Below are 27,693 nucleotides of genomic sequence, written 5' to 3'. Positions count from 1 at the left end.
AGAACCTAGAGTTAGTTCTCCAAATATTCTGCAGGCCCTGAAAAGTTAATTTGTTGGCATATTTTCTGTTTAGCAGGACTGGTGCTCCCCAGTGGTTGTCGAAGACTAGTGGTGAGGCTGGGGATGGCAGTATCACCTGGGAACTTCTTAAGAATGCATGTTCCCAGACTCCACGACCCAGACTCACAGAGTCGGGAATGCTGGAGGAGGGCAGCCATCTGTTTTAAAATGTACCATCCAGCTGATTCTGAGGCTCAGGCAGATTTGAGAACAACTGGTCGACCCCACAGGATGAGTGGGCATTTGCAAAGTAGCCTGTAAGGTAATGGGACCCCATCCCAAATTCTCTCGGGAGTGGCCACTACGTTCCTGGGCTGATCTGGTGGGTACCAGTGAGTGCGAGCAGGTCTCTGACATCAGGCAGACCCGAGTAAATGACCTTCCTCTATCCATGCCTAGCTTTATGGTCCAGAGCAAATTACCCAAGCTTTCTAGCTGTGGTAAAGTGGGGTCCTGAAGCTGGCAGGGCGCACACTGTGTTTGCTTTGGGGGAGGCAGAGGGGGAGGGAAGCTGGGCCAGTGGCCTCTCCACACCCAACACCAGACCCAGGACCTCCCTCTTGGGATGGCAGCCACCTAGCAGGTCCTGCAGAAAACTGCCTGTCTGAGGGACAGCACAAGTGCTGACCGGACCTGAACACCCCCAAGAACTGCCTGGGAGACACTGACCTGGGTGGGCAGAGGCTGCCCGGCTTTGGGGTGTCCTGGAACCCCCTGGGACCTGGGCTTGATCCCGAGTCTGGCAGGGAAGGCTTCTGTCTCACCCTCTCTACTGTGGTAGAGTTTTAAGAGAGAAAGAAACAGAAAAGAAGGGCAAAAGGTCTCCCCCAACAGTCTCTACCCCCATGGAAAGCTCAGGGCTGTAATGCTTTTCCAGGGGAGAGTTTAATTCCAGATAAGCGCCCAGCCCGGCAGCCTGTCTGGGCAGCTTCCCTCTCCTTCCAGAACACCCCAGCGGGCAACGGATCAGGCGAGGCTCATTACAGTTCTGCTCTGTGCTCCCACGGTCCTACCCGGAATATGGCTCTGACAGCGCTGGGTGGAGGGGAGGCCATGGCCCTTTCTCAGCCTCCTCTAGACAAAGGCACAGTCTCCAGAGAGCCGGCTGCCGCTGCCGGGCGGGGGGCAAGTCAGCCATTAACCCTCGGGCTGGGAATGCAGGCGGATCGCAGGATGAGCACACTTGTCAAGGGGGTATACGTCCGAGGGAGCTGGGCTCCTCCTCTGCAGTGTGAGACGGATGGTGGGAGAGGGGCAGATGAAGGAAAGCCTGGTGTTTCACTCTGGTTTCTCGAGGAGCCAGGCCAGGTTGCGTGCGTTTCTCCTTTCCTGATGCTCTGCTTGATCTCCCCTCGGCTGGCTCGGTTCAGAGTCCATTAGTGGCCTGTGGGACGTCTGCTCACTGCACACATGGGGGCCTCCAGCGAGGGGAGCGCTTGCTGGCCGGCCCGGGGCCCCCACCCACTGCCGGCCTGATCGCGGTGGGACTGGATGCAACAGTGGAGTTCAGATGGCCTCTCTTCTGTCCCTCTCCACTGTGTCTGATCCTTGTCCTCAAGACAACTTCCCCTCTTGCTTTATAGGGAAAAAAAAATCCCATCTTTTTTTTTCAGCTTCCTCATCTTGTCTTGGCAGAAAAGAACATTTCTTTTGCCTTGAAAACCAGAGATGGATTCTTCCTAAAGTTTTTCTCAATGTCTTACATGGCTCCCAGTTACAATCTCACTTATATCAAGTGCCACCGGGGGGCCTTCTAGTTGCGGAGCATTTAAAATTTATTTGAAGGGTGGCAGGGGTCAGGCCTGGAGAAGGCAATGGCACCCCACTCCAGTACTCTTGCCTGGAAAATCCCATGGACGGAGGAGCCTGGTGGGCTGCAGTCCATGGGGTCGCGATGAGTCGGACACAACTGACTTCACTTTGACTTTTCACTTTCATGCATTGGAGAAGGAAATGGCAACCCACTCCAGTGTTCTTGCCTGGAGAATCCCAGGGACGGGGGAGCCTGGTGGGCTGCTGTCTATGGGGTCGCACAGAGTCGGACACGACTGATGCGACTTAGCAGCAGCAGTAGCAGCAGCAGCAGGGGTCAGGCCAGGTGACATTGGGACCCACTTCTCTGAGCAGAAACTTGAGCCTGTCAACTGCCTGAACCTTTCAGTGTTGTGCTGGGTATCCACCCATGTCCCACCACGTTTCTGACAATTCTTTGTCACAAAGGAGTAAAAATACTCAACACAGTCCAAACCTCCTAGGTCTGGATGCTCTCATATGATTATAAGAATTCTCTAGGAGAAGTGGTTCAGGGAGGAAAAATTATCCAAAAAAAAAAAAAAAATACAGCTAATGCTCAAACACCAAGTTTAAACTGTGCGGATCACTTATACCTGGATCTTTTAAAAGTAAATATAGTTCTATAGGACTTTCCTAGCACAGTGGATAAGAATCTGCCTGCCAATGTAGGAGTCACAGGTTTGATCCCTGGTCCAGGAAAATCTCACATGCCGTGAAGCAACTAACTGCATGCCCCAAGTACAGAGCCTGTGCCCCAGAGCTTGTGAGATGCAGCTACTGAAGCCCCCACACACAGAGCCAGCGTTCTGCGACAAGAGAAGCCACTGCGATGAGAAGCCCGCGCAAGGCAATGAGAAGCAGCTCCCGATTGCTGCAACCGGAGAAAGCCCGAGCAAAGCAACAAAGACTCAGCGCATCTGGGAATTAAAAAAAAAAAAAAAAAAAAAAAAAAAAAAATATATATATATATATATATATATATATATATAGTATTACATTTATAATGGGGGTTGGGGGAATCCGTGGTGAGTCCTGGAACAGATCCTCTGAGATTATACTGGTAGGTAAAACCTGCCACCAGATAACTACAGTCCTCAAACACTTTCTGCTTTCAGAAACTTAGCTGACAGTGGAAGGCAAAATGAGAGACACAGTTAGGAGAAAGATGATATTTCTGCAACTACTTATAAGGTGCTGTTATGATGATGTTGGAAACCAGGCATCTCTAAAACAAATATTAACCTGCTCCTGATTTGGTTGCTGATAACATACCAAGATAAACACCATATAGATCTGATACTTCTACTGCTGCTAATAATTTCTCTGACATTAAAAAAATTAAACACTTTACAGTCAGCACTCCCTATCTACGAATTCTGCATCTGCGGATTTAGCCAACCTCAGGTAGAAAATTTTTGAGGAAAAAAAAAAAAAATTCAGGAAGTTCTAAAGAGCAAAACTTCAATTTGCCATGTGCTGGCAACTATTTACATAGTATTTACATTTTATCTACAGTTATTTACATAGCTTTTACATTATATTTGGTATTATATAAGTAACTTAGACATGATTTAAAATGTATGAGAGGATGTATGTAGGTTCTAATGCAAATACTACAATGTTTTACACAAGCGACTTGAGCATCTTTGAACTTTGGTATTCACAGAGGTCCAGAACCAATCCCTCGAGGATACCGAGGGATGACTGTAAATGATTTCCGACATCACTAACAATTAAGAGGTACAAAGTAAAACATTAAGGTGTTTTTTTTTTTTTTTTTGCTTAGAGATTGACCAAATTTTAAAAGTGTATATTATCCAGTTTCAGCAAAGGAGGCAGAGGTGCCCACACAGTTGCTGAATCATGTACAGGGGGGTGGGTGGCACTAGTTGACATTTGAAATAATAGTCATTTTTGAGCCAGCACCTTCTACTTCTCAGACTTAATCCCATAGAAACTGCATCAGGGGCACAGAGACAAGGACAAGCGTGGAGTGTGCAGCAGTATTGTAATAGTAAGAACATGCAATAAGTGAAAGTCATTCAGTCGTGTCTGTCTCTTTGCAACCCCATTCTGCAGCCTGCCAGGCTCCTCTGTCCATGGAATTCTCCAGGTAGGAACACTGGAGTGGGTAGCCTATACCTTCTCCTGGGGATCTTCCCAACCCAGGGATCAAACCCAGGTCTCATGCATTGCAGGCAGATTCTTTACCAGCTGAGCCACCAGGGAAGCTCAAGAATACTGGAGTGGGTAGCCTATCCCTTCTCCAGCAGATCTTCCTGACCCAGGAACTGAACTGGGGTCTCCTGCACTGCAGGCGGATTCTTTATCAGCTGAGCTACCAGGGAAGCTACTGCTGAGAAGAAGGACACACACAGAGATGCCTAAACATATAACAACACTAGGGGAAAAGGAAGGGAAAGGCAAGATTCAGGAGTCTGATTAACAGGATCCGTTTCGGGGTAAATGGGATGGAGTCATTTTTAAAGATGCCATGTGTTGGTCTGTTGACACAAGCCCGCCCCTTCTCCTGGGACCCTCCCCTCCTCTCTGCCCCCGAGGCTCCTGTGGAACCGCTACGCACAGATAACTGGGGAGGTGCTTGAGCCCAGCTGGGCAAGATGTTCCTTCCTAGGATTTTCTTACTTGACAAGAGTGAAACCAGTCAGCCCAGTGCACTGATGGGGGTGGCATGCGGGTTTTCTGTTGTCTGGGGAGCGGCCTGCAGCAGGGAGGTGTGGGGGCCACAGGGGCCAGGTGAGGTCTGCTTCTCCTGCTCATCAGAGCCTTCTGCCCTCAGCCTGGGTCCACGGCTCCTGTGTGGGAGACCCGATATCCACCCCCAGATTTGAGTATGCGTCTGCCACTGGCAACCGAGGGGCTAGCAGGTAATTAAAAAATGGGCGGCCGAATCTGTGAAGACACTCTCCAGACTGTGCTTGTTTTCAGTGAGGGTCCTCGCATGGGGAATTTTATGTAATGCTTGGATTTCAACTGTTAAGCTTACTTTTAATACAATGAGCATATCATTTTTGGGGAATCAGCAAGTCTTAAGAAAAGTGAAAGCATTTCAACTCTCTATCTAGTTCCCATAGAAGCTAAATGATAAGTGACAGGACATTTCTGCAGGAGGCCTACAGGCCATGCTATCATCATGTGGAGAACTGTGTCTGAGCTGGACTTTAGGACTGATGAGCACTCCTAAGCCTAAGTCCCAAGGACTCCAGAGAGACTCTCCTGGTACTTGGGTGGGGAAAGCACCTCTTTTTTTCAGAGGGAAGTAGACCTGCCTACTCTGACAGTCAGATCGAGTCTGATTCCCATTCCTGGAAGGTAGCTGATTGGCAGGGGGTACACAGGCTTATCCTAACTGGACGGCTGCTTCAAGTCCATTCACCCTTTCAGTGCACACAATTCCACTGTTCTCAGTCTTTCTTTCTGTTCAATGGAAACTGCATCTTAGGTCTTGGAAGGTGAGGGCTGGGCACCTCTGCTGCTCTCTCTCCATTTGAACCGAGGCCTCAGTGTGAGAGGTCAGCCAGGTGGAATCCCAGTTCCCTGGGTGTTTCCCGAGCTAAATGCAAGGCTGCAATCACAGCCTCACAGGATCGGCACCTGCTGGCAGGACAGAAGGGACCCCAGCCTCCGAAAGGGCAAACTTGCTGTGGCTGACGCTGTCTTAGCCCCTTGTCCTATTATAGAGTTAGATCAGCGATCGTGCTTCTAACCAATGAGCTGAAAGTGTAATGCTTGACAAAAAGAGTGGGTCTGATCAAGAATTCCATTCTCACTTCTCAGCAGTTTAGTCCACTTACCTCACTGCTGTGATGCATTGATAAAGCTATCCAGGCAACCCACATTACCTAGTTACTCTGTCTGTTAAGACAATTATGTTTTCTAATGAAGCTGCAGCTGTAGTTTTGCAAGAAAAAAAAAAAAAGTGCTTCAAAACTGCGAGAGCAGCATCTCTGGGCTCCTGACTACAGAGTCAGCTGTTGGGCTGGTTACCATGTTCATTCTCCTCCCTGGGAACCACCCCTCCGCTGCTCAGTTCCAAAACCACGACCTTGCAGTTATCGGGAGCTGCCGTGTACTACCAGTCTGAAGCCTGGCACTCAGCATTCCTTTCCCGAGACCTGGGGGAGCAATTGGCTGGCACTCTGATTAGAAGTCTCTCTGCCAGCTGGCTACAGTGGGCGGGGAGGGGACTGGTGGAGCCACATACAGCTCCACCCCGGAGGCCTCTGGTCTGTCTTTCGTCTATAATCTTGACAAGCTGGGAAGGCTGAGTGGAACGCCAAGATTTACAAACAAAATCACTTATAATTATGAAAGCGTCTGCTGGTTTGCGACTTTTTTCTTTTTGCGGGGGACTTTTTTTTCTGAGCCACACTGAACATAATCAGCAGCCTGGTTGTGTCAGGTCCCAAGAATGTGCGTTGCCACATGAATGCCTGGCGTGTGGTTCCTTTGTACCCTCTGAGCAGCTCTGATTTGGGTGGGAATGTGAAAGGGAATTTTTAGGGAGAATTGAGTGAAACCTGACCGCGTAAGCCCCCTGTACTTTGATGGGAAGATCTGTTTAAGACTGAATTTAGTTCATAGGGTCAATCTTTAACGAGGTCATCTTTGCAAATAGAAACTATGTTCTGAGTAATCTCAATCTACAGAAATACATCACCTCAAATTAAGCTTCTCAGGTCAGGAACCAACAGTTAGAACTGGACATGGAACAACAGACTGGTTCCAAATAGGAAAAGGAGCATGTCAAGGCTATATATTGTCACCCTGCTTATTTAACTTCTATGCAGAATACATCATGAGAAACGCTGGGCTGGAAGAAGCACAAGCTGGAATCAAGATTTCCGGGAGAAATATCAATAACCTCAGATATGCAGATGACACCACCCTTATGGCAGAAAGTGAATAAGAACTAAAAAGCCTGTTGATGAAAGTGAAAGAGGAGAGTGAAAAAGTTGGCTTAAAGCTCAACATTCAGAAAACGAAGATCATGGCATCTGGTCCCATCACTTTACGGCAAATAGATGGGGAAACAGTGGAAACAGTGTCAGACTTTATTTTTGGGGGCTCCAAAATCACTGCAGATGGTGATTACAGCCATGAAATTAAAGAAAAGTTATGAGCAACCTAGATAGCATCTTAAAAAAGCTGAGACATCACTTTGCCAACAAAGTTCCTTCTAGTCAAGGCTATGGTTTTTCTAGTAGTCATGTATGAATGTGAGAGTTGGACTATAAAGAACGCCGAGCACCAAAGAATTAATGCTTTTGAACTGTGGAGTTGGAGAAGACTCTTGAGAGTTCCTTGGACTGCAAGGAGATCCAACTGGTCCATTCTAAAGGGGATCAGTCCTGGGTGTTCTTTGGAAGGAATGATGCTAAAGCTGAAACTCCAGTACTTTGGCCACCTCATGCGAAGAGTTGACTCATTGGAAAAGACTCTGATGCTGGGAGGGATTGGGGGCAGGAGGAGAAGGGGATGACAGAGGATGAGATGGCGGGATGGCATCACCAACTCGATGGATGTGAGTTTGAGTGAACTCCGGGAGTTGGTGATGGACAGGGAGGCTTGGCGCGCTGTAGTTCATGGGGTCACAAAGAGTTGGACACGACTGACTGATTAAAATATTTCTAAGCAATATTCACCATTACAGTTTCCACTGAAGGGCTGGAGAGAAAATGTTCGCACTCCTGCCTGACTCTACATTTGAGTCTGACTTAGATTAAAGCAACATAATTATTTTGCAGGTGGGGAGGTATAAGCTAAAAACCTGTAAGAAACCCTTCATAAGCTCCTGAAACAGCACACAATACCTGTCAACCCAACTCTTGTGCTCACTAATTCAACAGGACAGAATTTACTGACAACGTGAGAACTGCATTTCTATTCTAAATGAATGTGGAAATTACCGATCATCCACATCTGGAAAAGTCAGTAGGAAGAGCATCTGCTTTATGAGTTGAAACAAAATAATCTGGTTTTAAGAAAATAAATAAATGATTATCTGTGCTTTGCTTCCTTGAATAAGACAACTGTTGCTGGAGTCAAAAGGAAATAACTCCCTTGTGTCTGTGGGCACCTGGCCAAGTGTGTTACTGGGAATGTTGCCTTTCCTGAGGCACCAGGTCCAGAACAGGTAAGTCTGCACTTGGGCAGATGGCCAGGGTCCTGCCAGCAGGAGAGACAGCTGGGATCATTATGTTCCCTTCAGGTACCGAACAAAACATCAGTATTTCTCCTTTTGCCCTTGGGATTGAATACACCCTTACGTGGTTTTGGTTGCTTGACCTGTAAGCAAACAGCATTTTTTAAGTCATAAGCTCCAACCTGGCCTAGTGAAAAGAATACATTTGGTGCCGCAGTCTGGGCTTGCGCCTGAACTCCCTTCTGAGCTGTCAGTTAGGTGCATCTCTGAGCCAAGGCTCTCTCACCTGTAAAAATGGGGTCATTACTCTTCCTATCTTTTGTGATGTGGTTATTATATGAGAATCTCTAACAAAGTACTTTCTAGACAGAACTGGAACATAAAGGGAAGGCACTCTATTTGCAGCAACATGGATGGACCCAGGGATTATCACAGTAAGTGAAGTAAGAGAGAAAGACAAATATATGGTACCACTTACATTCAGAATCTAAAATATGATACAAATGACCTTATTTATGAAACCGAAATAGACTCACAGACATAGAAAGCAAACTTACGCCTACCAAAGGGGAAGGGGGTGGGAGAGATAAATTAGGAGTTTGGGGTTAGCAGATGCAAACCACTATATATACATATATATCAAATAAACAAATAACAAGGTGTTACTGTATAGCACAGAGAACTATATTCAATATTATATATTAAACTAAAATGGAAAAGAATATGAAGAAATATATATATACACATATATGAATCACTAGCTGTATACCAGAAACTAACACAATATTGTAAATCAATTTTAATTTAAAAAATAAAGAAAGAAAAAGGGAAGGCATTCATGTTTTAGGAATTTTGGTGACAAGACATGAGATCATTAGAAAACGTTTCATTATGACTCTCCATCCACACCCAGTGGAATCCAACCGCTTCAGCAAATTATGCACACAGCAAGGTGTTCACTGTTTCCCTCCCCATCTCGTTCAAGCACCCGCCTCAGTTTTCTAGATTCACGGATACTGAACTTGAACCCCAGTTCATCCTAAGCATCTGCTAAACACATGCTATGAATATGGCCTCACTCTACAGGGCAAAAGGTGGGAGAAGGGAAGCCTGCTGCCTGAGAAGGGCTTGCGAAGGACACAGGCACAGGAGGAAGGGAGAAAACGCAGCCTGGAACTAGGAGGCGGTCTGGGGCTTGGGTGCTTCAGGACCATTTGCAGCACATGGGCCTTCACCACCCTAGATGCTTCTTAAAAATCAAGGACTGTCAGGAAATGGAGGGCAGAACAAAGTGGGAAAGGGTACAAGACAGAAAGCAACAGTTGGGTTCGGCCCCTTCCCTCTGGCTGGCAAAATGAGAAGGCGCTTTCCAGCTCTCCCGCTCAGATCCCGAGCCTCGCAGTCCTCGAGCTTGGCCAGTGGAGCCCGTGGACGCCCGCCCGGTGTGGCAGGAGCGCAGACTACCTGGTGTGGCTGTTGGAGGACAGGCTCTCCCAGGGCTGCCCGCTGCAGCCGGCCACCGCGAAGGCGCCCCCGCAGCTGCCATCCAGCTTCATGAGCAAGGCCTTGGCGGCGTTCTCAGCTGTCTTCCGGCAGTCGTGGGCTCGCTTGAGCATCTGAGTAATGTTTTCATCCCCTGACTGGTCTCCTGCAAGAAACCGAGGGGTTAATCAGCACTGGTCTAGATAAACGAGGCTGGGTGATGGGGCAGGCACTCAGGGCGGAGGTGGCTTGGTGGAGACAGGGGCAGAGCGTGCGTCCTGGGGCCGGCCCTTCACCCAGAAGCTGCGATGAGGAAAGCTTTCTCTTCCCCCACACACGAAGGGCTGGCCCATGTGAGCTTCCAGCTCTGTGTCCAGCGGCAACCTGCTCTGATTTCCTAACTCCTGAGACTCCTGGCTGCTCCTGGCACACAACCCCAAGTCTCCTGTGCGGCCCGTCTCCCTCAGCTGCTTAGTGCTTCCTTGGGAGTGAGGCCAAGGGAAAATGAAGCCCAACCTCGCCATGTTTCCACACGTCTGCAGCTTCGCTTAGAACTTCATGCAGACACGAGACACAGAACTAATGGTTAAAACAAAAACCTTGGGATTGGCTCTGATGTCCTGCATGGATGCTCTTCCTGACCTTTCTCCCTGAGTGCGGTCATGTCCAGGGGCAAGCTCCATGCCTCTCACAGCCAGCTAACGTCTGCAGCAAGACTCAGGGTGGTGGCCACCAGCACGCAGCCAGACTGGGGATCCCCTGCCCAAGGCAGCCATGTTTTAGCTGCGTTTTCAAAAACTCTGCAGGCCAAATAAGTCATTGGTTTGTTACCTCTACAGCCCAGATCCTCAATCTTCCAAATATTTATAAATGAAATCTAACGCCAAAGTCTAAGATACAAAGATGGTAAATATGAAAGTGGCTTAAGTGGGCAGGGGGTATGGGGAGGGTATACACTCAGCTTTCCCACCCTCCAAGCCCAACACTGAGGCCCAAAGAAACTCCTCCAGATTCCCAGGCACAGTTTGAAAACCACCGTCTAAGTCATCCAGGATGAATGGTTGTGCAGTCAAGAAGAAACAAAGGAGAAATCCCCATCACTGACACTGTGGGTGAATGTTACAACTCATCCTTGCTGTGCGACTCCATGGCGTGTTAAGGGCAGGATGACATATCACTGCCACTGTTGGCAGAATGGAAGAGTCAGGTTTAATAGGGAGCTGCTAAAAAGTAAGTTTAAAAAGCTGCTAAATAAGATACTTTACAGATGTCTCACAACTGACTGCTCTCTGAATTCTGAACAGGCATATTAACTGACTGCTCCATTTTATAAATAGACCCATGAGCCAACCAGGATTATGTGAATACAAGGCATTTTATTATTGATTTTAAATATTTAAAATGCAGATTTAAGTCATTTTAGCTCCTATCCAAATCACTGTGCTGAGTAGGGACAAGCTTCATATGAGGTGCCTTTTGAGGATAGCACAGACTAAGACAGTCCTCTGAGAAAAAGTAGAAATAAAATGATTGATTTTTTTGCCTTTAATTGATTATTTTCCTTAATACATTTATTAAAAAAAAAACAAAACTTGACAGCAAGCCAAGATCATTTTAGGATTCTGCTTAAGAGGAAGAATAAAGTTTTATGGTTTGGTTAAAAGACACTGAAAAATGAGCTTCCTAATGGAAATGCTGGCAGAGTTTCTACTATTGGGCTGGGAGGGTAACACTATTTAAAAAACAACAACAAAACACAAGAAAACCCAGAGAGAGGTGGAGGATGGCCACACATACAAACGGAGGCCTACTTCCTCACTGGGTGGCCTGGTATGAAGCAGGAAATTAATACCCAGGATACTTCCTTTCTTTCAGATTCCTGCCCATGTCAAAACGGAGGAAAGGAAGGAAGGAGGAAAAATAGGCGAGTGTTTGTTCAGTGCAAAAGCTAGAGCCTGGGGCTTCCTTGTGGCTCAGAATGGTCAAGAATCCACCTGCCAATGGAGGAGACACAGGTCTGGTCTGGGAAGATCCCACATGCCACGTGGCAACTAAACCTGTGCACCACAACTCCTGAGCCTCTGCTCTGGACCCCGGGAGCTGCAGCTGCTGAAGCCTGCACGCCTGGAGCTTGTGCTCCTCTGCAAGAGAAACCACCACAAAGAGAAGCCGACTCACCACAACAAACAGTGCCCCTGTTCTCCACAACTAGAGAGAGCCCAAGTGCAGCAATGAAGACCCAGCACAGCCAATAAATAGATTGAAAAAAAAAAAAAGAACTTTGAAATTCAGTTCAGCTCAGTTGCTCAGTCATGTTCAACTCTTTGCAATGCCATGGACTGCAGCACGCCAGGCCTCCCTGTCCATCACCAACTCCCGGAGTTCACTTAAACTCATGCCCATTGAGTCAGTGATGCCATCCAACCATCTCATCCTCTGTTGTCCCCTTCTCGCGCCTTCAATATTTGCTAGCATCAGGGTCTTTTCAAATGAGTTAGCTCTTCACATCAGGTGGCCAAAGGATTGGAGTTTCAGCTTCAGCATCAGTCCTTCCAATGAACACCCAGGACTGCTCTCCTTTAGGATGGACTGGTTGGATCTCCTTGCAGTCCAAGGGACTCTCAAGAGTCTTCTTCAACACCACAGTTCAAAAGCATCAATTCTTTGGCGTTCGGTGTTCTTTATAGTCCAGCTCTCACATCCATACATGACTACTAGAAAAACCATAGCCTTGACTAGAAGGAACTTTGTTGGCAAAGTGATGTCTCAGCCTTTTAAGATGCTGTCTAGGTAGGTCATAACTTTTCTTCCAAGTAGTAAGCTTCTTTTAATTTCATGGATGCAGTCACCATGTGCAATGATTTTGGAGCCCCCCAAAATAAAGTCAGCCACTGCTTCCACTGTTTCCCTGTCTTATTTGCCATGGAGTAATGGGACCGGATGCCATGATCTTCGTTTTCTGAATGTTGAGCTTTAAGCCAACTTATTCACTCTCCTCTTTCACTTTCATCAAGAGGCTCTTTAGCTCTTCTTCACTTTCTGCCATAAGGGTGGTGTCATCTGCATATCTGAGGTTATTGATATTTCTCCCGGCAGTCTTGATTCCAGCTTGTGCTTCTTCCAGCCCAGCGTTTCTCATGATGTACTCTGCATAGAAGTTAAATAAGCAGGGTGACAATATACAGCTTTGACGTACTCCTCTTCCTATTTGGAACCAGTCTGTTGTTCCATGTCCAGTTCTAACTGTTGCTTCCTGACCTGCATATAGATTTCTCAAGAGGCAGGTCAGGTGGTCTGGTTCCCATCTCTTGAAGAATTTTCCACAGTTTATTGTGATCCACACAAATAAAGGCTTTGGCATAGTCAATGATGTTTTTCTGGAACTCTCTTGCTTTTTTGATGATCCAGTGGATGTTGGCAATTTGATCTCTGGTTCCTCTGCCTTTCCTAAAACCAGCTGGAACATCTGGAAGTTCACGGTTCATGTATTGCTAAAGCCTGGCTTGGAGAATTTTGAGCATTACTTTACTAGTGTGTGAGATAAGTGCAGTTGTCAGTTAGTTTGAGCATTCTTTGGCATTACCTTTCTTTGGGATTGGAATGAAAATTGACCTTTTCCAGTCCTGTGGCCACTGTTGAGTTTTCCAAATGTGCTGGCATATTGATTGCAGCATTTTCAAAGCATCATCTTTTAGGATTTGAAATAGCTCAACTGGGATTCCATCAGATCTTATTTAAAAAAAAAAAGAAAAGCTAAAGCCTGGGCAGGGAGGGAGGAGCTGGCAAGGAGGACGGGGGACGCACTCAGGAGGTACCCTGATGAGACCTTCTTTGCAAGGTGTGTCCTGGAAGGACAGCCTTAATATGGGCTGACAGCCTAGGAGGAAAAGCCAGTGGTGACGGGTGGCCTGCTCGCCAGCGTGCGCAGAGTGCCCACCTTTGACTCTGGAGGCATCTGATCAGTTTTCTTCACTTGCCGCGGTTTCTCGGGAGAAGTTGCTGTGGTCAAGCGTAGGCTGAGGGAGCCAGGAGGCTCCAGGACCAGAGCCCTCTGTCACTGAGCCTCTGTTTTCTTCCAAACACTGTTTCTATTGTCATTGTCCCCATGTCATGTCAAGGCCCACGGTCACAGTCAAGGGTGAAGTTTCGGCAAATGATGGTGACTAGGATGCCCTGCGTGTCTTTTTCAGTACATAGCCCTTCTAGTTACTGGACCACAGTAGTGGGGGGCAGTGTGGGTCTGGAGGGACAAATGATGCCAACCCTGGGGGATGCACGACCCCTGCAGTGGAGGATGGGCAGGGAGGGGAGGTGGGCAGCAGGCCCCCGGGGTTGGCATTTGGTGAAGCTGAAGATAACAAGGTGTGAAATGTTCCTCTGCATTCCTATGTCACCTGGAGAGCAGGTAGGGGGAACCCATGTTCCTTTGAATGCAAAGGAACAAACCTGGAGAAAATGCACTGCCAGATGAGGCAAAGGCCTTGTGGGCGGCACACGGACCCTCAGGCAACAGCATCACAGGGAGGCTGTGGGAGAGCTGGTCCCTTTCAGGGCGAACCTGGGCCTCCTGCCCCATCTGGTCCTAGAGTCAGCCTGGGAGAGTATGTTTCCCGAGACGGCCTGTTTGTTTTAACTTGTCTGTAATGCTGTTTCCACTTCAGTTCCTGCTGCATTCAACATAAACAATTTACTCACTCAGTCATGAGGAAAAAATGAAAAACACACTTGACAAGTGAATTTCATGTTGTTGGGAGGCGTGCCAATGCCAACAGCCGAGACGGAGGGCAGGAGACCAGAAGAGGGGGTGGGGACGACGAGCAGAGGCTGCAGGGACCCGGCCACACTTACCAGGGGACGACCCCACACCGGCCGCCCGGAACTGCCCCAGGATGAGGCTCTGCTCGCTCTCGGCCAGAGCCAGGAGGAGTTCATAGGCTTCGATGCACTGCTCGCTGAAAGAGAAGTACACGGCATCATCAGCTTGGGCAGCGAATGGCGAGTCCCCTGCGGTGCAGTGTGAGCCCTGCCTCTCAGCATCCCTGTCCAGGTTGGCAAGGACATGCCCACAGGCACTCATGGACAGAGTCAGGGGCTCACTCTGCTTTGTGGCCTGCTTTAAAAAAACAAAACAAAACTTTAGACTGTGATCTAGAAAAACATAAGGGAAGTAATGAAGATGAGAGAGGCAAGCCTGCTGCTCCTTTGATGACCAGCTTGAAGGGAAAGGTGATGTGTTCACAGCGACCAGCCTCTGGGTGTGCCCTGCCCACCTGGATCGCTGCACCTTGTGTAATCCCCTTCCACCCGGTTCCACTTGGTTTGTGTGACTAAGAGAATAAGGCAAAAGTGATGGGTTATCACATCCGAGGTTGGTTATTAAAGAACATGATGATTTCCATCTTGGTCTTTCTCTCTCTTTCCTCCCTTCCTTTTTCCTCTTGAATCATCCTTTTCAGAGGAGGCCAGCTGCCATGTCTTGAAGACCCTTGAGCAGCCCTATGGAGCAGCCCGTGTGGTTAGGAACTAAGGTGCCAGCCAATCGCCAGTGAAGGACCGAGGATTCTGCCAGCCCCAGTTAAGCTGACGCAGCTCTGGCGGAGAGCTTGACCAAAAACTCAAGAGACCCAGAGCCAGAACCACCTAGACAAATCACTCCCAGATTCCTGAGCCCAGAAGCTTTGACATAATAGACAGTTATACGATAATAGGTAATTCCTTTAGCAGCCCAGAAAGGGGACTGTTTTAACGGAGACCTGCCTATTCAATAGAGTGGCCACTAGCCGCATGTGGATATTTAAATGAAAAAGAACTTAAGGTAAATAAATGAGCATTCAGTCTCTCTGCAGGGCATATTTCATACGTTTAACAGCCATGTGTGGCTAGCAGTGGCCGCACTGGATAACAGAGAACAGCTCCATCGTCATAGAAAGTTCTGCCAAAGGTTTGTAAAGCTGCGTCATGAAACACTCACAAAATCCCTGACAAGAGCTGGAGTGTGCAGCTCTCCCTTCAGGTACACCAGACAGAGGATCAAACAGTGACCTCTGGAAACCCACTGCTGCCCGTGGCCCCATAGGGACCCATGTCTGCGCTGGATGGAGTGTGTGTGTAATACCTGAGTCATCCTGGCCAAATGCCTGCAGTAGCGAAAATCACCCCCAAGCAAAGAATTGATGAGCTTCTCCACGCTGAGCAGGGGAAATGTGGCTTTACTCAACACTTAGTCAACAGACTTTTTTTTTAAATTGTGTTTACTTTCAAGTTCCTTTACTAAGAGACAGGAGAGAGAGTCCAATGACTGCCTCTGGGTGCTGGCAGCTCCTCTTCTCAAGGGCAGTTGGTCTTTCAAGTTAGAGATGCTGGGACGTTGCTTCTTCTGTACAGATGAAAGGGAGGCTGAGGGTGCAGAAGAGCCTGTTTCAAGAGTAGTCACAGAGGATCATCTGTTTGCTTTGGTGTGTCTGTAAACTAACAGGATTGCTCTCTAGCTTTGGTCTCCTATATTTTCATTTTTTTTTTTTTTTAAGAAGTAATGTTTCTTAAAACAATACTGAATTCTTTGAGAGGATGCCAAGAGTAAGATACAGTCACTACGCTGGGACTTTGGTAAATATGCCTAAGTGGTGACACTAATATAATAAGTCTATGGAAACAACAATAAAGCTGAGACTTATAGCTATTAAACAAGTAGTAATTTAAAAATAGATAAATTCCAAAGCTGATGAAGCTGGAAAAAAAAAGTGGTACCACTTGCTCATCAATGAATGAATCACATTCATTTAAACTGGTTTTTTAAATGGGAAAAAAACTGGCAGCATGCCTGAAGAGACATGAAAATATTCACATCCTTTGATCTATAATTCCTGCTCCAGGGATTTTATCTCAAGAGAAATACAAAAATGACAGTTTTTGTATTAACTTATTCACCATAGAATTATTTTCAATATCAAGAATCTGCAAGAGTCTAAATATCTTAGAGAAATAAGTAATAATATCATATAAACTTGATGGAAGGGATACAGTCAGTCAAAATAAATGGAGACTTTTAAGCAATAATACAACAGTTTAACAAACTGAAGGAAGAGAACGCATTAGATTTACCACAATGCAGAATATAACATGAATGTAAATAAAGTCTGGGAAGAAAAGACTGGAAGAACAAGAAGTGAACTTGTAACACAAAAATTGATGTTTTGAGGGATGTTGTTGTTTAGTCACTAAGTTGTGTCTGATTCTGTAGCCCACTAGGCTTTTCTGTGCATGGGATTACTCAGGAAGAATACTGGAGTGGGTTGCCATTTCCTCCTCCAAGGGATCTTTTCAACCCAGGGACTGAACCCCCATCTCCTGCATTGGCAGGCGGATTCTTTACCATTGCCAAAGGGAAGACTTTGAGTGATATTACTTACATGAAATAATATTTCAGTTGAACACTGCTAACAGAAACATACCTGTTTTACTAATACCACACTCATTATCCTTATTTTCTTAATTGCTACCAAGGTGCTAAGTGATTTTTAATATTTATCCCACCCTAGCATTTGCTGGTCCAGTCCTCTAGTTAAATTTTCTAAAACCTTATTTTCTACTTTCATGCAGAAGCTTGCTGTGGATGCACTTCAGTGAAAGCGGCGCCTCACCCGCCTGCCTGCCCAACTTCCTACCTGTACTGCAGGGCCAGCCTCAAGGCCGTGGCGTTGGATTCGTACTTCCCCACCAGCATGCTCATCCTCTCAGCATTGCTCTTGCATTCTTCCAGGGTTATGGTCAGAAGGTCATTTTGGGATTTGAGGTGTTCGATACGGCTACAAAGGAAGGAAAATCACGTTCACAATTTTACACTAGGATTACAAGCGTTGCCAAGATTTTAGTTATCCACTCTAGATTCTGGCCAAAATGCACGTTAGGATATGAGCTCATTAGATGTTTTAGCAAATGCAACTGATGAGACGTAATAAACGAAGCAACTCAAAGCTGAAGAATCATTAAATCCTGTGTGAATCAGAAATAAAAATTGCCCCCTGGTTATTTCCTAACCAGTCATGGATGAGCCATTTGCCAGGTAAAGTGCTAGGCTTGGGAGATACACCATGGCAAGGAGCCCTAACCTTCATGAGAGTTAAGACTTAGATGCTCCAGTGAACCACACTCCACCCTCCACAGGGACAAATGAAAAGCAACCTTTACAATAAGAGCTAGTATTTGTTAAGCCCTTGCTCAGTAACTCTCCCAATAGCCCTTTGAATTAAGTATTATTATCTCCATTTCTCAGCGGAGGCACAGAAATGTTAATCCTTGGGCTCTGAACCAGGCAGGTTGACCCCAGATCCTTGACTCAGAATGCTCACTACAGAGCAGGAGCAAAGGATGGATCAAGGAGTGAAAAAGAAACTGCGCTTACAAGGCACCTGAGTGGCAACTGTGGCTTGTATCCAAAGCTCTTTCCAGCGTGGAAAAACTACTACTGGCAGGATAATCACTGGATAAGGATAAGTTTTATAAAAACCAGAACTGTAAATTCAAGGCAGAAGAGTTTATGGCAAAGTCAGAACGCAGATTAGGGAAGCCGAAGCCGAAGCCTGTTTTCTGTCCCAGGACGCTGATGCTCTGGATGCAGTGATTCACTCCCCACAGGACATGCCCATCTGCAGTACTCTGATTATCAAGTCTTAAAGAGACATAAGGTTTCACATACACAAAAGGATAAGAGTTTGGAAGCCATCTGCTTTGAGGATCAATCTTAGGACCACACATCTTAGCACGTATAACTAAGACCGTTGCGTGGCTTTGGCAACAACAAGGTCAATTCGATGTAAGGTGTTACAGGGAACAGTTTTCTGTCTTGGTTCACATGACGGCCTCTTCAGAGACTTCCCATCCCCTCATTTACTTCTTGACTTGCTCCAGTTACATTCAGTCCCTACTAATTAGGTGAAACCAGACCTCCATGTGGTCAGTTCTATCTCAGACAGCACCCCTGTACTGATGGCTCCTACCTTTTAAAACATCCTCCTCCATTTGGGTCATGACAGGTGTCTACTGGTTTTCTCCCTGCCGAAAGGTCACTACTTCTCCTGTCTCCTCTGCTGGCTCCCTCTTCTCTGTAGAATCTGTGACGGTTGACGCTCCCCTAGGACTCAGTCCTAGGGCCACTGCTCTATCAGCACTCTCCCCTGAGGGTGATTGTATCCAGCCCCAAGACTTCCACAGGCATTTACGTCCCCATGGCTCCCAGATTCTCAGTTCAAACCTCTCTTTTAAGTGCCAGTCTCACATATCCAGGGTTTCACACAGACACCTCAAATTTAACATGGGATTCTTGACTCTCCTCTAACCATAACCTCCTCCATCTTCCGCATCTCAGTAAATGCCACCACCATACTCCCGACAACAGAGGTAAGACATCTGCGAGTCTTCTTTGAGACCGCCCCTTTTTTATACATCTGTGGATTTGTATCACCACACATACAATGACCCCTTCAAATTGCCTCTACTTGGCTGTGCTCCTTCACTGCAGAACAGGCTCTGTTTCCACCCCTGCCCACCCCTTTCCATTCTGCACATTTAAGTGAACTTTTAAAATTTAAATCAAGTCTGTTCTTCCCCATACATAAAACGCCGTAACAACTTCCAACGGCACTTTGTCTATGACCTCAAATTCCACAGCCCACCCAGCCCTGACTACTTCACCACCTTGTCTCACGGGGCGCCTGCTTTCACTCATTCGGTTTCAGTTCCACTGGGATTGGGGCACTTCAGACTTCACACCAGCCACTTCCCAGCCTTGAAGTTGACAAGTTGGCCCTTAAGACTCTTCCTGGTTTGTCACATATGCTGTTCCTTTCCCGCCTGAAAAATCTCAATTGCTATTTCCCCACTTCAGAGATGCCTTCCCTGTCTTTGTACCTAAAATCAAGGCTACCTTTTATTTTGTCCCAGTGTCATATTTACTTGGAGCTTTCTCATGTTCTTATTGGTCTGTTTTTGCTTAACTTCCTTAACAGGATATAACTCCATGAAATCTTGTCTGTTTACTTTCTTTGGCATCCAAATAGCCCAGCACATAGTAGGTGCTTAATATCTGCATGCTGTGTGCTAAGCTGCTTCAGTCGTGTCCGACTCTGCGCGACTCTGCGGACTGTAGCCCCCCAGGCTTCTCTGTCCATGGGATTTTCCAGGCAAGAATACTGGAGTGGCTTGCCATTTCTTCCTCAAGGGTACCTTTCTGACCCAGGGATCGAACCTGCATATCTTAAGTCTCCTGCATTGGCAGCCAAGTTCTTTACCACTAGCGCCACCTGAGGAGTCCAAAACACAACAACACTTTTGAGTAGGCATGACCCATCCCATGCCTCTGCCACACACACACAAACACAAGTTAAAGGCTGTCATTCTTTCAGAGTGTAACAGGACTCCAACTTTGAGATAGGTAGTTAAATAAAAGAACATACTGGTAGATAATTTACAAGCACTCCTGTGTTCTAGCAGTAGCGGTGATAATACAGAAAGCAATGCAGAAGAGGTGGACAGGGGTTGACCACCTGAGCTATTTAATAGCTCTGGACTTGAGGCAAGTCATTCAGTGTCAAAACATTTGCTTTCTAATTTGCAAAATGGGACTATTCTGTCCTCCCAAGTTGAGGATTTAGGGTTGTCTGTGAGTCTTTGGAAAGCTGTTAAACTCCATGACAGTGTGATACAGGCACCAAATAGTTCCCCCTTCTTTGGTCTCTTTTAGGTGCATATAATTGAAGAGAAAGGACCTCCCTCAATTCAACCACAAAGCAGGCTTGTTAAATCCCAGAATCTGCTGAGAGGAGATCCTCCTACACAGAGGGCCCCTGAAGGCACCTGACTTCACTCAATTGCAAAGGGCATATCTGATTTAATTTTTAAGCACTCCCCTGCCTGTGATACTGAGAGCACTGCTTGTTTACTGCTACAAGGTAATCATCAGGATTGTCACTCTTAAGTATTTTGGATTTAATAAGGAAACCATTTAATTTCAAGATTTAAAATGACCTAGATTGCCACATTTCCTTGGTTCTCAAGTACTGTATTGAACAGCTTTCAAATCAGGGAGGACTAACAGGACAATTCAATTTATTCAGGTTTGCCATCCACAAGGGGAATGGCATGAAGCAATGGTGGGTGGGGAACGGCGTCCATGTTTCTTACGGGTTGGCTCACAAGCCTCTCCAGTTCTTGGTAGGCACCCCCTGAAGGCGGCTGGGTGAGGGCAGCCGCCGCATGCTCGGCCGCTATTCAGCCACTGTGGGGCCAGGTCTGAGTCAGAGCAGTCACCACAGCTTGGCCCTGCTCCTTCTCTTCTGCTTTTTCAACAACCCTCTTTCATTGCTGGGATGACATACAAGCCAGTCTTTGCCCAAGAGGCAGGAGGACAAACTCAAACCACCTCCGTCATAAGATCTGGGAAGAACCCATAAAACTGGGCACACAGTTCAATTCTTCTAAGCAGGACAGTTAGACTTACTTAGAAAATCTGAACTAAGTGGGATAGGATGTAGGGATGGGAGGATGTACACATTTGTGAAAAGCATAAATACAATGAGGCAACCCTTGACTGGAGCAGGGAGGGTTAGACCAGCATGCCCGGCCCACCTCAGGAATGTCTTAATCAGACCCCTTCTGCCGACTCCACATCCCAGAGCTGGTCTCTCTGGTTCTCAGTAGAACCGGCTTGCACGCTAGGGAGCCGTCTTGCCGTCCTGACCTACTTGTCATTGCATAAGGACTGCTCCTTGGTTTGTTAGGGCCAGTGCACAAGGGAAAGAGGGAGGGGGAATTCCCTGGTGGCACACTGGGTAAGAACCCGCCTGTCAGTGCAGGGGACATGGGGTCGATCCTCGGTCTCGGAAGACTCCACATGCTGCAGGGCAGTGGAGCCTGTATGTCACAACCCCTGAGCTTGTATACTGTGGCCACTGAAGCCCCGAGAAGCCACCGTAATGAGAGGCCTGTGCACCGAAACTAGCGGTTGCAACTAGAGAAAGCCCGAGGGCAGTACGAAGACCCAGCACAGCCAGAAATCAGCAGAGAAACAAATATAGCAGCGTGTTAAAAAAGAAAGAAGACATAGCCCCTGGTTCATAAATTATTTAAAGAATTTAAAACAGTGCAACTAACACTTAAAACAGTGACAGCAGAGCAGTAAAGCAAGTGTGGGATCCTTCTAAGCACGAGGCCCTGTGCATCTGATGACAGGTCACACAGGCCCACAGAGCAGGCCCTCCTGTGATGAGCAGGGTGGTGGAAACTCCCACCTGCCAGCTCGACAGCATCACATTAAGCCCTAATGCACAAGCCAGCCTCAATGGATCTTTGGGATGGGACTGGAGTTTCCCCTCAACACCACCACCGAATATACAGGATTCCTCCTTACCTGTTCAGCCGCTCCGTTTCCACCTCAAACTCTCTGATCTTGCTTTCCGAGATGGCAGATCCATGGGAGTAGAGAGTCTGGAAGATTTCCTGAATGTTGGAGCAGTCCTGAAGAGAGTGGGCCAGGTGCTCTGCCACGCTGCTGGACACCTGAACAGGTGAGCATTAATTCCCCTCTGGACAAAGCCACTTCCGGGATGCTGGGCCCCAGGCCCTTGCTTCCCAATTTAAACTGTTAAGTTTTAAACAGTTTAAAGCTGATGTTCCTTGAGAATTGAGCACCAGGAGATAGCTACCCAGATATTTTTCAATTTGTATAATATAATCCTAGTATAAAAAGTTCACTACTGTGAATTCAGCACACAAACAGGGTCAAAATGCAACTGCATCCGCTCAGCTGTATCTTCAGCAGCAGCCATGAAAGATCCTGAGCCTTGGGACCTAAAATTCTGTATATTAAATAGAGTCTGGACACCCTTTCTCCTTCCTAAACCCCCTGCCACCCTCAATCCTTGTCTCTTGGCTGTTGTAGCAAAGGTGAATATCCCATTCCTTCACTTTCATAATTCAGCTTTGGCATGGAAGCTGGGTGCCTGCAATTTCTGCCCAGTGCAAAATTCTAAAATAGGGCCTTAAAAGTGCTGTTTCTGTTCTTCCCCATCCCTAAGGGTCAAACCAGTCAATCTTAAGGGAAATCAACCCTGAACAGTTGTTGGAAGGACTGATGCTGAAGCTCTAATATTTTGGTCATCTGAGGTGAAGAGTCGACTCATTGGAAAAATCCCTGATACTGGGAAAGATTGAGGGCAGCAGGAGAAGAGGGCATCAGAGGATGAGATAGCTGGATGGCATCACTGATGCTATGGACATGAACTCAGGCAAACTTTGGGAGATGGTGAGGGACAGGGAGGCCTAGCACGCTGAAGTCCATGGGGTTGCAACAGTTAGACACGACTGGGCGACTGAGCAACATTCAGTTCAGTTCAGTTCAGTCGCTCAGTCATGTCCGACTCTTTGCGACCCCTCGAATTGCAGCACGCCAGGCCTCCCTGTCCATCACCAACTTCCGGAGTTCACTCAGACTCACGTCCATAGCGTCAGTGATGCCATCCAGCCATCTCATCCTCTGTGTTCCCCTTCTCCTCCTGCCCCCAATTCCTCCCAGCATCAGAGTCTTTTCCAATGAGTCAACTCTTAACGAGGATCAAATAACTGGATTTTCCAGCCTTACCCCCAAATCCTCAAAGACATCCCCAGGGAACTGAAATTATTCTCTTTTCACTATACATCAGTTCACAGCCCCAGGGTATTCGGCACTCTACAAAAGAAAACTCCAGAACTGAGCTGGAAGGTTCTGGTCTGTCCCAGCATCGGCTGTACTTCAAAGGCAACGATCCTGCTCAGTGGAGAGCACCTTCCCTTTCAAGAGGGACATGCGAATAATCAAGTTCTCTTAGAGCTTCCTAACTCACTCAGTCTCTGGGGAAGCAGGGTGATATAAAGCAAGTATTTCAAGACTTTCATCTGTATTGCCAGTAACAAGACCTCAATCATTTCTTTCTGAATGGTTTCAAGTAGAGAAACAAAAAGCTTCCTTTAAAGCTGAAGGGGTAATTCACTACCGGCGAACCACTAAGCATTTTAATCTGACCCTCTGGAAGGAAATCAGGTATGATTCCTTATTAAAATCACCTGGTTTATTGGAGGGGCCCTGGGCAGTGCTTCTGTCGTGGACGAGCCACTGTGTGGTTCTACTATGTGGCGAGTCCCTTTGCTCCTCATAAACACTCACCCCAATGCTGCTGATCTCTGAGCCTAGGACTGGCCGATCAGACGACGAAGATTCAGACCTGGTCTTGGAGAGCTTCACCCTCTCGGCGATCTTAACAAACAAAACAAAACAAGTGATCGAAAAATAACACACGCCACTCCCCATATAAACTACTGACACTGTGTTTATACAGGGCTACTCTTGAACCTTGGCAACTAAACCATCAGTTCTTAAAAACGACTCACGTGTCTGATTTTTCTGCCACCTGCTTATTAACTCATGGTTTTTCAGCATTAGTACAACTGACATTTTGAATTGGACATTCTTTGCTGTGGGGGACTGTTCAGTACACTATGAGATGTTCACCAGCATCCTTGCCTTCTAGCCACAGTACTCCAGGTGTGACCATCAAAAAGGTGTCCAGACATGGCCAAATAGCCCTTGGGACAAAAATCACTTCTGGCTGAGGAGCACTGGTGAGACTTCATAAACTTGATGGTTGACAGCCAACCTTGTTGCAGAGACTGGCGGGGCTACCAGGTGGAGGACATGTAATCATGGGAACAGTCTCTCTGGGGTGGACTCAGCATAGGAAGGGGGTCGGGGGCTGTGGCTGAGAATGGAGGGGCTACTTCTCACAGCTGCTGAGGTCTGCCCATCATTGTCATCTATTTTTCTGCTGGCAGGGCTGTCGGTTCTGGGAGTGGGCAGATCACCGGTTCATTACTCAGGGTTCCCCTCCCGGGCTGAACCATGATCCTCGAGAGCAACTCTCTACCCACCCTGTGACAAAACATCTCACTCTCCACAACGACCTCTCAGCTCGGACAGGCTCTGGCCCGCTGATTAAAGAGAGCTGGCATCCAGGTGGCAGCCGAGAGAGACTTAAAACTATTAGTGGATTATCTCTTCCTGCAGCTCCAGCTCGGGAGGCCTACGCAGGATCCTGGGAAGCCCCTCAGGGCCCGCTGAGCTAATTGCATGTAGGCACAGCGGCCCTGCTCCACAAAGGCTAGGGCTGCCCGATAACAGGCGGTGTCCCCAGAGCGCACCTTGGCGATGGGGATGTCATTGCTGCTGCTGCTTGTGCTCAGTTCTCCGGTGCTGGGGTTAACGGGGCGGTTGGCGGAAGTGAGGCGGCCAGGGCTGGAGGGGCCCGTGGCCTGCACGCTCTGCAGGCGAGTTTGAAGCTCTCGAACCTGAAATGACAACACCTTCAGACACAGCGGTAGGCTCCCCCGCCCCCGCCCAAAGAGCAGAAGGGCCAGTCGGGGGGAGGGTAAAGCTTTCATTTATACGAAGAAACCAGCTTCCCTGAAAACCGAAGTCAGCTGAGTCCACATAAAGGGCACTGATGTTCTTAACTGGATCTGCCAGGGGCTGGCCAGCATCTGCACTTCACAAGCTGGAGGGGGACATGTTTTCTACGGTGCTGGAAGCTTCCAGCACAAGAAGAAGGGCCATCTTTAAGGGATGTTTGCTCACTCAGTCTCCTGTGCCTGATACAGATGGCACTAGAAATGGAACCCAGGATGAAATCTGTACTCGCGTGGAGTTCAGAGGACAGAGATCATTTCAACAAGAGCACATGCTCATGCTATAAATATCAATCCAGGGTGGGTGTGTAGGAATCAGGAAAGAGGAAGAACATGGCTCCACCTGAAGTCACTGCGGAACTGTCTTTGAGCACAGCCTCCCAGGTGGACAGGGCTGTAATGGATGAGATGAGTGAGGCGCTGGCTGAGGGGCTGGAGTGGGAAGACCGGCTTGGAAGACACACTGTCTGAAGAACTGCAAATTATTCAATATGCATGGGGTAGGAGAGAGACCTGCTCTGGGAAGGAGGAGGGGCTATGGTGATGAGAGGGAGTTGGTACCCATGGCTTCTTCCCAAGGGACTTCGAGATGGGATTATCCCAGGGACAGTAGGAAGGAATACCTAATTAGCCCTTCAGTGTGGAGAGACCCAGGGCCCCTCAATTACATTTAGAACACACATCTACCTGCACAGAATTTAAATGTCCCAACTCTGCTTCTCTATGGTTCTGGCTCACTGATATCCAAAGGGAGAAATGTTCCAAGCAAGTGAAGATGATTATTAGAAACTGGTCTTTCCGATGACCCTGATCACAGTTTGATCACTGTATACAATGTCAGCCTTAAAGGGCACACTGACCGCAGCACCCAAGGGCCCTTACACATGGGTACCAGACCCTAATGGGAAGAATCAGCACCAGGACATCTAAACCCGGGTTTTCCCAACCTATCGGTGCACCAGAATGTCCCAAAGGGTTTGTTAAGACACAGAGCCCAGGGCCCCGTCTGCAGAGATTCTGATCAGCAGGTGGAGGCCACACCTAGGAGTCTGCATGTCCCACAAGCGCCCAGGCAACGCTGGTGCACCTGGCTGATGGCAGTGACCTGCGGGCAGCCAAGGCCTCACAGCACTCGACATCTCAGACCCCACGGAGCAGAGCCGCCCGGCTGCCAGCCCTGAGGCCTTCCAGGCGAACTGTTGTCTAAAAGCAGCTGGAGAGCTTTTCATTTTTAATATCTTGGATGTCTCCACCCTGCTGAATTGGGAACCAAAAGTAATTGAAATTTCAATAATTCATTAGCATACGAGAAGCCAAGATAGGAAAAGTCCCTCGGAGCAAATTGCATTCAGTGGTGAAACAGCTGAAAAGCGCCCAGTAGCTGGCTCTGCGGTGGCGTCCAGTAACTGCGGGCTAACAGAAATGTGCATCGTCCCCATAAAGAACCACACACAGGGCTGCCCTCAAAGCCGTCTAAACACCAGAAAAACACATGCTGTCAAATCAAGTGGGACTGCTGCTGAGAGATTACAGGGCTCACTGTGGGATGGTCCTGATCAACTGTGCCTCTCTGTGCCCGCGGCCGAGGGCAGGACGCGTTTCTCCATCAGGCCAGCTTCCTGGCACCGGGAAAACCACCGTGGTGGAGACCGAGGGTTTCAGGTTCTACTGCTGTGAAAGCCTGATGAGGTCCTGAATAAGCAACAGCGTTACCACCACGGCCGAATCTAAAGAGTGTCTGAAGTGAAGTGAAAGTTGGTCAGCTGTGTCCAACTCTTCGTGACTCCATGGACTATACAGTCCATGAAATTCTCCAGGCTAGAATACTGGAGTGGGCAGCCTTTCCCTTCTCCAGGGGATCTTCCCAACCCAGGGATTGAACCCAGGTCTCCTGCATTGCAGGCAGATTCTTTACCAGCTGAGCCACAAGGGAAGCCCAAGAATTCTGGAGTGGGTAGCCCATCCCTTCTCCAGGGGATCTTCCTGACCCAGGAATTGAACCAGGGTCTCCTGCATTGCAGGCGGATTTTTTACCAACTGAACTATCAGGGAAGGCCTGCTGCTGCTGCTAAGTCACTTCAGGAGTGTCTGAATCCTTCCCCAAACAATCGGTAGTCTGGGGTTCCAGGAATCCCAACTGGTCCACTCATCTCTCTTCTTAAAAAGTAAAACATGGCCCTGGGCATTTTATAAAAACATCATTAAAACTATTCATGTTATAAACAAATGTTTGTTCTTCTAGTCACTAAAGTCAACATGTCCGTTGTGGAAAATTTAAATGACAGTGGAAAATGAAGACAAAAAAAGTACCTATGTTCTTTCTCACTCTACAGAGACGACAGCTTCTAGTCATTTTCCATGGTGTGTTTGTGCGTGGGCATGCACACCTCAAATGAATTCTGAGTCTAAATACTCATTTTCATATTAAAAGCTTTGGGCTAAGAGAATGTCTTTGAAAACTAAAGGATGATAAACATGTTTATTTTGGTCTACGCTTGATTACTTAATGATAATTGTTAGGCAGTGAAAAATATCCAGCTGAAGGGAGTGGAGTGAACCTTCATGGAATGAGAAACAGCTAGTTGAGTTAAAAAGCCCTTTCTCCTCTCTTGCTTGGGAAGTGGGATCTTCATTTAGATGAATACATGCACAGAAATGAAGGTTAAAACCAATCTGCTGACTGTAAGCTTAGGTAGGGCTTG

At 47.5% G+C, this 27,693-nt stretch overlaps 1 protein-coding gene across 4 annotated transcripts in view; it reads right to left on the bottom strand.

The window, feature by feature from the left end:
• The window catches only part of MCC (MCC regulator of WNT signaling pathway), a 310,847-nt gene that overhangs the window by 32,738 nt on the left and 250,416 nt on the right, over window positions 1-27,693 (bottom strand). For 3 of the 4 annotated variants that reach the window (XM_069595251.1, XM_069595254.1, XM_069595255.1), the window contains 6 exons: window positions 24,728-24,874; window positions 23,697-23,786; window positions 21,906-22,054; window positions 17,167-17,307; window positions 14,351-14,454; window positions 9,485-9,668 (listed from right to left, as the gene is read on the bottom strand). In XM_069595251.1, coding sequence (XP_069451352.1) covers window positions 9,485-9,668; window positions 14,351-14,454; window positions 17,167-17,307; window positions 21,906-22,054; window positions 23,697-23,786; window positions 24,728-24,874 — 815 coding nt within the window. The remainder of the gene's footprint in view (window positions 1-9,484; window positions 9,669-14,350; window positions 14,455-17,166; window positions 17,308-21,905; window positions 22,055-23,696; window positions 23,787-24,727; window positions 24,875-27,693) is intronic. The other variant, XM_069595252.1, reaches the window with a different exon arrangement.

The sequence above is a fragment of the Ovis canadensis genome, chromosome 7 (assembly GCF_042477335.2).
Source record: "Ovis canadensis isolate MfBH-ARS-UI-01 breed Bighorn chromosome 7, ARS-UI_OviCan_v2, whole genome shotgun sequence".
NCBI classification, from domain to species: Eukaryota; Metazoa; Chordata; class Mammalia; order Artiodactyla; family Bovidae; genus Ovis; species Ovis canadensis.
The sequence above is the reverse complement of the archived record's forward strand: the minus strand, read 5'-3'. Positions and strand labels throughout refer to the sequence as shown.